Source organism: Bubalus bubalis, chromosome 15, assembly GCF_019923935.1.
Source record: "Bubalus bubalis isolate 160015118507 breed Murrah chromosome 15, NDDB_SH_1, whole genome shotgun sequence".
Taxonomy (NCBI): Eukaryota; Metazoa; Chordata; class Mammalia; order Artiodactyla; family Bovidae; genus Bubalus; species Bubalus bubalis.
Window position 1 is genome coordinate 45498651 of NC_059171.1, and position 8730 is coordinate 45507380.

Here is an 8730-nt window from a genome sequence, read left to right on the forward strand (position 1 = left end):
TTTTCCAAACAACTGAGATAGCCAGATTACAACATATATCAAAGGTGCTGGGAAGATTTTTGTAGGATGGTTCCCTGCTCACACCGGTTATTTATCATGTCATAGATGTTTATTTCTAGTAGCACTAGATTTGGGTCCAGCATGTAATGTATCAAATATAGACACTTAAAGCTCAATGAGCATGTGATCTTATTTTATGTTAGGAAAGAAGGCTATGAAATGACCCTGATAGGAATGTACAGAGTTCCAGGTACCCAAGCAGTTGCTATCTAAAGAGACATTTTACTCGGTTTTTAACTGTGACCATGAGAATTAATAACATGAAGTATGCTGACCCTATGTAAGTTTACAATTCGGTCCAAGACACAAAAAGTTTATTGCAGAAGCTCAAAACATTTGATGTTTATGCATATGAATTTATTTAATAACAAAAGCCAGCTTTAGTACAAACTTGAAAATACATTACGACTTTCACATTTTTAGTCGCTGTCCTAAGACAGGAAAACAATACTCTATAAAATATTTACCCTAGGAATTCTTAATATTACATTTTGGAGGAGGAAGTATCAGCTACATAGTTTTATAAGAATACTTTAGAAGTGATTTTTTAAAAAAATTCCAAATCCAAGAAGCCACGAACAAAACTAGATTTCTCTAACCAGAGGACAGAGGAATATAGTATTTGAGATTAAAAACCAATAAATCACGTAAGAACTTAAACATTAATGATTAGGGACCATTCATGAGATATTAGGTACAACCACAGCACTAATGTCTTTAAGTGCTACATTACTCAGATCTAACCGGTAGGCTTTTACTTTTCCTGGATGGATTTTAACTAAATAGACTTTAGACACTTGGATATAGATAAATGCCCAATACAGTAATTAGTATTTTAAAACTGTGAAACCTTTTAAGTTAAGTGGTCTATTAATTAACTACCAATTACCTTGTCTGACTATCATATCAATAGAAGTAAATTACCGACTAGCAATTTGACAGATTTAGTCCTTTACCATGCAAAATTTCTTTAGAACATAAAAAGGCCTGGAGTTAAATGCTTTTGCTTCCCCCTTTTGGTTAATCGGGGATCAATTTGCTGCTCATGTATAAACGCCAAATGCAGCTCTTTGGTCAAAAAGGACCTACAGATAAATTCTGTCTTTTAGAAATGACAAGTTACGATTTTTTTTTCCTTTTAAAGATTCCCTTTAAAAATAACAAGTGAAGCAAAATATTAATATTTTTTGGAGAAACATGGGTTTGTAGCTCCTATGTGGAGGCCAGTTCTCCGTATTTCAAAGGATACTAGAGAAGTATTTTCAAGTTTTTGCCTCTTACCCAGATACAGAGTGAGTCTGAATAGATATGGTTTCTCTGATTTATGCCAAAAGTCAAGAGCATTGTATTGCACACATTCCCACGTTCTTGTCCTAACTGAACGTTGCACAACAGATGATGCTGATTAAAACCTACCCACTAAATCTATTACTTCTTGACTGGTAACCAAGACAAGGTTCCGAGGAGAGCTGCTGGGCTAGAAGAACCCTGAGTATCATAGCTTTGTGAGCCCATGGACTGTAGCCTGCCAGGCTCCTCTGTCCATGGGATTCTTCAGGCAAGAATAGTAGAGTGGATTGCCGTTCCCTTCTCCAGGGGATCTTCCTGACCCAGAGATCAAATCTGGGTCTCCTGCATTGAGGGCAGATCTTTCACTGTCTAAGCCACCAAGTAAGCCCAGGGCAGACCGGAGGGCTGTGCAAAATAATGCTAAGTACTGCAAACACTTCTAATGGGTATGGAAATAGGTCTGAGGCTGAGAAGCAAGAAAGGAATTGCATCACAGACTTAGAGAATGAACTTATGGTTTCCAGGGAAGGGGGGAAGGATGGGGGGAAAGGATTGTTAAGGAGTATGGGATGGACACGTACACACTGCTGTATTTAAAATGCAAAACCAACAAGGACCTACTGTATAGCACACAGAACTCTGCTCAATGTAATGTGGCAGCCTGGATGGGAGGGGAGTTTGGGGGAGAATGGATACATGTACATGTATGGCTGAGTCTCTTTGCAGTCCATGTGAAACTATCACAACCTTGTTAAGTGGCTACACTCCAATATAAAAGTTTAAAAAAAAATCAAAAAAGAAATGAACCATGGCCAGAATCCTCTCCTTGAGGCTCAGCTAGAAACAGGAATGACTGCCATATATTTGAACTGAGCTGATTTAAACTTATCTATCAACCACCAGCCTTGCACCAACGAGCAGAGTCAATATACTATAGGAAAAAGCAAGCTTACAGGTGGGCACGGAGACTGGAAAAGTTGTGGATGGAAACAAAAGGAGAGACATGTGGTAACAAACTTAAGATCCCTCACTTTGAGATCCTGTCAATCTTCCGCAGCTTGAATTAGTCCAACATAATGCTTACCTTTTGAAGCTTCAGAAGCCAGACTCATGGGAGCATTCTCTGAGTAGGTGATCTTCTAAATATTTAAGCAGAAGCCTAGCCTCTACTATCAAACATTTACTAAGTGACTAGGAGTAGAGTTCTGTTCCTGGCAGAGGAAAACAAACAGAGGTCCGTAACAAGTTGCCTTCAGACAGCTTGCCATCTACCTGGGGCTCCGGGGGAACAATGGATCAGGAGGTACCCCAGAGAGCACACAGCAGGGACAAAGGACGAGGACGACAACAAACACCGCGAGAGATCAACAGAAAGAAGAGGTCAGTTATTCAACTGCAGCTTCATCAGAAAACAAAGGGTTGGACAAGATGGTCTCTAAGGATCCTTGTGGCTCCAACACATCAAAACATGAGAAAAGGGCCAGAGTGAGGATGCAGGTCATAGGAAGAACCTGAGCTAGCTCTGAAAAGATGTCTGGAGCGGAGCAGAGGGCCTTCCAGGCCGGAGGAGTGGTATAAGGGGTGGTTTGAAATCGGAGCACCCACAGTGAACATCCACGTGGTTTCCAGTTCACTGCCTATGACTGTAGAGCTGGGTCAGGATCAACACACTGCTGATTATGTTATGAACACAGACATCAACTGCTACTTAAAAAGTCTGGCTCAAGGTGACCTGTTCCAATCACTGAACGAGTCTTGGCTCAGATGATCCACTCTTTAAAATGTATGGGGCAACTACTTTTCCCCACCCCGATGCAGTAAAAAGACGCTGTGCTAGTTACCTTTTTCTGGAAGGAAAGCAGCACACGACAGTACGTCTTAGAACAGTTACCACGAACATTTTCACCTAAGGGGACTACTGGAAGGGAAGCTGAATTCAGGTGGTTCTTAGACTACTCGATGCCCTCCCCCAAAGAAATCACTATAAAATTATAGTAAGTTGTCTTCTAAATGTTGGCTTGCTAGATTTCTTCCTAAATGGTTTGTGAGTCTTGGCAAGAAGTCAGAAACTCCAACTCTTAAAATGAATTTTCTGACTCAATTTTGAAAATAAATTCTGAGGTTTAGATGCTTAAGGGAAAAACAGCTGGAGAATTCAGGAGCCTCCCATAGTTTAATATGAAGTGACGTCATTCCTGTCAAAGCGTCCAAGAACTCCCTAAATTGTGCAGTTAAACAACATTTCCAAGCAAAGGAAGGACTCTGGGAAGGTGGCACGTTCCTCATTGGTAGAGAGAGAGATCTGGTGCCACAAAAATTTTTCTGTTCAAAATTTAATTTCCTCCTTAGGTTAGAAAGTCTATCAACTGATGTGCATTTTTAAAGCTGAGGCTATGGATTTTTTATGCCTAAGATACTTGACTTGGCTCTCTTTTTATAGGATGTCCAACAAAAAGAAGCTTTCCTCTTACTAGTACCTAACTTCAGATTGTACAGGGTTTTTCTAAAAATCTGTTTATGTGTGACATTGTACAAGTCAGCAAAATAATCAAGCAGGGCAATTGGGCATGGTGGTTAAACTTCAGAGTACTTTGTGGAGGTAAAAGTACACAGTTTGGAAATGCATCATCTCAGTCAGAAGTGACTGGGAAAAAAAGAACAATCCTGGTGCCCATGGTTCATAACTAGTCAACTGATGGCTAGAGCTCTGTTTAAGAATGACAAATGGACTGAAATCAGATGCAGTTGCTAAGGCAGCCTCATCCTCACCAGGTTTTAAATATGAAAACTACAGTCTACCCGCAATTTATGTACATCTTTTATTTCAAGTGGTGGCTATTTGATTTACTCCAAATTATAACACACAAGATTCCTGATGAACTGTGTTGCCAAGTTTATTCTCTTGCACTGGCTTTTACCCACCTGATCAGCTGCCCCATTTCTGCGGCCCCCACGGGAACAGGATTTTTATTCAGTGTCCCACTCCCACTGCGCACCACACATACCAATCTACGTGTGCGCACGCGCACACACAAAACACACTTGAAGCCCTCCAAACTGTATTTGGTAACCTTACGCGCTTAAAACATAGGTATGAGTTAGAGTCTGTCATTTATATATTCATTTTTAGAGCTTTGGAAATGATTTAAAGCTCACGCTTGAATATACAACATTGAAATGAGCTTCTGCGGGGGTCAGAAAAATGGCTTACTGTTCAAGGAGCAATGTTTCAACGAGTACTTCTAAAGCCAGATTAAGTTTTTAAGCAGTTGCTAAAAAATTAATGAGGTTTAACGTGACCTATTTAGGAGAAACAGTTCTTTGTTGTGTTCTGTTAGAAGACTAATCCGCCTATGAGACAACAAATAAACAAAAATCCTATTTCCTTATCCGTTCTTTATTGGATCCCACCTGCCTACAAAAGTAAAGGGGGGTTAGAATAGCATAAAGTGGGTCAAGAGAGTACAGTTAAAGGGGAGAGCGTCACGCCTACTGTTAGAAAAGGTTAGCTGGCAAACCGGGATAAGTTTTGCCCCCAGAGCAGAAGGCCCTCTCTCTCATCTATTTAGATGAGGTAATAGTTCTATGATGACTGGAGGCTGAAATGGTTCTAGTCCCTGTTTTGCCAGGTCTCAACCCCTCTGCCCCCTACAGAGGGACTCTGTGGTCCTTTCAGAGTGACTTCTTAGAGATATATCTTCTAAGCTGAGAAAGTTCTGAGATATGCCCCAATATGCCACAGACCCTGGGGATAGTCAGTGGATGGTAAGTGGCTGCCAGGGTGGCCTGACCACTCCCACCGGACCACAGATGCTGATCTCAGAATCTTTGGCGCTTTCTGAAATGTGGCTCAGCAGTAATTTGGAAGCCTAAACTCTGACTTTAGGAATTCATAAGAACAACTGATGTTTTACAAACTCAACAGAAAGTAAAATAAACAAACTCAGGGTTTTATACTCCCTCTTGTTATTTTTATGGCAATCTTTCAAACTAGTTCAAAATGTTCAGTCCTCTACCCTCTCCAGAAGTTCTGAATTGGGAGTGGGGGGCGGGGGGAGGAAAACAACCATTTAATAGTAACCGGCATACGCTGTAATTCACCAGGGGGTGAAGAGAGAGTTGGAAGGCAGCTTTGTGGGTGAAAGAGTGCAGGTGGCTTTCAGGCTGGTACTGAAATCTCGCTCTTTCCCAACCTTCTTGCTGAGTATGGCCCAATAATAAAAACAAGGATGTTTATATTTACCCAGAAGTGTGCGTGGCAATTGACCATCATGGTTCTCTCAATGAGCTCATCGGGACATTCCAGGAGGTGATGCCCAGACACCACGCCGGCATTATTGACCAGGACAGAGACCTCGCCGACTTCCTTCCGGACCCTTTCCGCTGTCAGGTAGACGTTCTCCCTCTTTCCCACATCACAGGTGTAGGTAAAAACCTGCAAGTTACAGTGGGGCAGAATTTCTTCCTCACCATTCCCAGCTGTCCTCAGAAGTCCAGATGAAGGGAAAAAAAATGGAACAGAGAAGGGACGGGAGGGGGGGGTGCAAAACATGAGTCACGTGGCCATCAGTAGGACAAAGATCACACAAAACAAAAATACTACAGTGAGCTTCAAGTTTCTAACACCATAAGGCCTGCCAATGACCGCACTTACAGCTGCCTTCCTCCCTCTAGTCTTTGGGAATTACAGCAATTTACTGGATAACTTTGCTTAGGGGAAAATCATGTAATTGTGACCAGCCCAATACAAGTCAGACCTCATGGGATTGGCTTTCTGGAGCTAAAGACACCTGGAATGAACGGATCTCAGCCCAGAGAGTAACACCTCCTCCTCCCAAACACACACACACAGACTCCTCTTTGGGGGGAACAGTGGTCAGAAGCAGCTCTTACTCTATTTAGTCTGTCTGCGAGCCCCCAGGCTCACAAATCAAAACTGTAATTAATAATCTGAACTCAGCCAAAGTCCAGAAATGAACCGAATTTGTTACAACAAAGTGAGGATCACACTGGTTGGTCCTATCTGGAGTAGCTAAAACCCCCAAGCAGCAGCCTTACATAAACTGAGTTGACAGGTAAATGTGTGATTTTCCTGTGTAAGAACTTAATCTAAAAACCTGATCTCTTCTCTGGAAAACAACCACCTTTCTCTTTTAGGTTTGGGCAGGGAGCACAGAAATCTGTTTGCTACCCTCATTCCAATGGAGATGTACCAGTTTTAACCTTTGATTTTCTGACATAAAAGACAGGTGCCAAAAATTTTGGTGACAAATGATCGGTATCGGGGAGGGGTGATGTTTAAGTTAATCCTCCCAATATAATTCGGTGTTTTCTCTGGAAATGAAAAAATTGTCAAAAAGCAAGAGCCATTATCAAATCCAGACCGATACTTACGGTCGGTTATGTTTTCCACTTTGGCTTTTTTTTTTTTTTTTTAAAGTCTCAGACTCAGGTTAGTTAATAAATACCCAGAAATGCAGATTTCCTAAGGTTATCAAAAACATGGAATTAATTTTACAATAAGGCTTAAATCCTTCAAGCGTTTTCCCTTAAGAGGCCGGATGTCTTTCAATCGGGCTGAGTATGTAACTCAAGCACTGACTTAACATCTCCGGTGCAACAATGTTAATTATTTTCCCGTGGCTAAACCTATAGTGAAATCATCAATGCTGCCCTCGTCTCAGCCCTTCAGACAGCAGTAACTTAAGCGTATGTATCAATGAGCGAGTCTGAGAACAACTTCCCAAAGACACTAGTTTCTCCTTTCCAAACGAGACTGAGACATCTCTTTAGGATTCAAACCGGGGGTCCCAAGTTCCCTCGCCCTGCTTAGACTCTGAGGGCTTAGGAAAGCCCACAGTCTTCCCCAAAGGACTGGACCTCCGTTAACACCGGGCTTTGGCACACTTTCTCCCTTCTGATACAGAAGGGCTCATGCCCCGGATCAGGGGGCAAATTCCACTCGCGGAAGCCTGGGCTGCAGGGGGTAGGGTGCTCTTCCTCGAGAGCAGGACCGGCTGTGACAGTGGGGTTCCGGCGCCCTCGGGGGGACGGCGCGGGGGTGGGAAGAGGCTTGACCCAACAATGCCGCGGGCGCCGGTCCGAGTTACCTTGCAGCGCCGCGGCGTCGGCCGCCTCCAGGTCGCGGTAGATGTGGCGCACCATGCCCGCCGTCTCCTCGTTGCTCTGGGTGTTGATGTCCCAGAGCACCAGCAGCGCCCGGCGCCGGGCGAACTCGAGCGCGAAGAGGCGGCCCAGGCCGCTGCCGGCGCCCGTAATGAGGCACACCTGGCCGGCCACGCTCTTCTCCTTGGGCCGCACCAACCAGCGCGCCGCGGCCAGCACGAACGCCCAAAGCACTTTGAAAGTGACCACGAAGAACTCCACCACGATGTTCATCGCGACGTCCCGGGGGAGCCCCAGTACGAGCCCAGCGCCTGCGTCCGCCCCCCTCCCCGAGCTGCCCCGGGGGCGCTGGTCAGAGCTGCTGGGACCCGAAGGCTGCGCCCCGCGCCCGCCCTCGAGGTGCCCGCCGGGCTGGAGTGCGCGGCGCCGCTCCCCGCTCGCGCGGGGCCACTCCCGCCCGGGCTCGGCGCGGTGGCCCCAGGCTGTGCCCGGCTCGGCGCCTCCTGCCGGCTGCCGCCCGCCGGTCCCGGAGCGTCCGCCCCGCCGGCCGGTCCCGCTGCAGCGGCGGTGACAGCCGCGAGTTAGGCGGCGCGCGCGGCTCTCATGGCCAAGGCGCCGCCGCGGGTCCCTCTCACTCCGGGCGAGGGGCGCGCGGCGAAGACGGCACGGGTCGGCCGGCCGCCGCGGGAGTTGTCAACTTGACCCAAGTTGCGAGAGGATGGGAGAGTGGGGTGCGGGGCAGCGGGAGCGCCGGGAAGAGGGGACTCGATCGGCGCCGGCGAGCGCTCCCCCCGGCTTGCGGCTGCCTTCGCGGTCTCGTGGACCCTGGCCCTGCGCCCCCCCGCGGCTGTCACTCGGGCACCGGGTTCCGCAGCGCAGCGCCGCTGGCGAGTCGCTGAGCCGCCAGCCGCTGCTGAGCGGGCTCCACGCTCCGCGATATATAACCCGCGACCGGGAAGAGCCGGCGGCGGCATCGGCCCTCCCCCAGCTCGGCCCTCCCCGCCCCCCGGGCGCACCCCGCCCCCGACCCAGCCCCCCGCCCGCCCGCCGTCCGCCGAGCTGCGGCGGGGCAGCCCCTCTCACACGGCCGTGGCCGCAGCCTCCAGCCCTCCTTGCACCTCCCATCGCGGTTCACGCCCCCACCCCCACCCCCACCCCGCCGTGGGTTGTCCCGACCTTCGCCCGCCAGGCCGGACAGTCGGCAGTGCCCGGGCTGTCCTCCTCCGGCCGTCCGGTCCTCGCTTTTCCCCCGTC

The 8730-nt window shown here is 47.4% G+C and overlaps 1 protein-coding gene across 1 annotated transcript in view; it reads right to left on the bottom strand.

The window, feature by feature from the left end:
• Positions 1-7893, bottom strand: part of RDH10 (retinol dehydrogenase 10) — a 29927-nt gene extending 22034 nt beyond the window's left edge. Inside the window, exons 1-2 of the mRNA XM_006054191.4 lie at positions 7461-7893; positions 5594-5829 (exon numbers count right to left, since the gene is read on the bottom strand). Of these exons, the coding sequence (XP_006054253.1) occupies positions 5594-5829; positions 7461-7749 (525 nt within the window). The 5' untranslated portion in view covers positions 7750-7893. The remainder of the gene's footprint in view (positions 1-5593; positions 5830-7460) is intronic.
• Between the last annotated feature and the right edge of the window lie 837 nt (positions 7894-8730).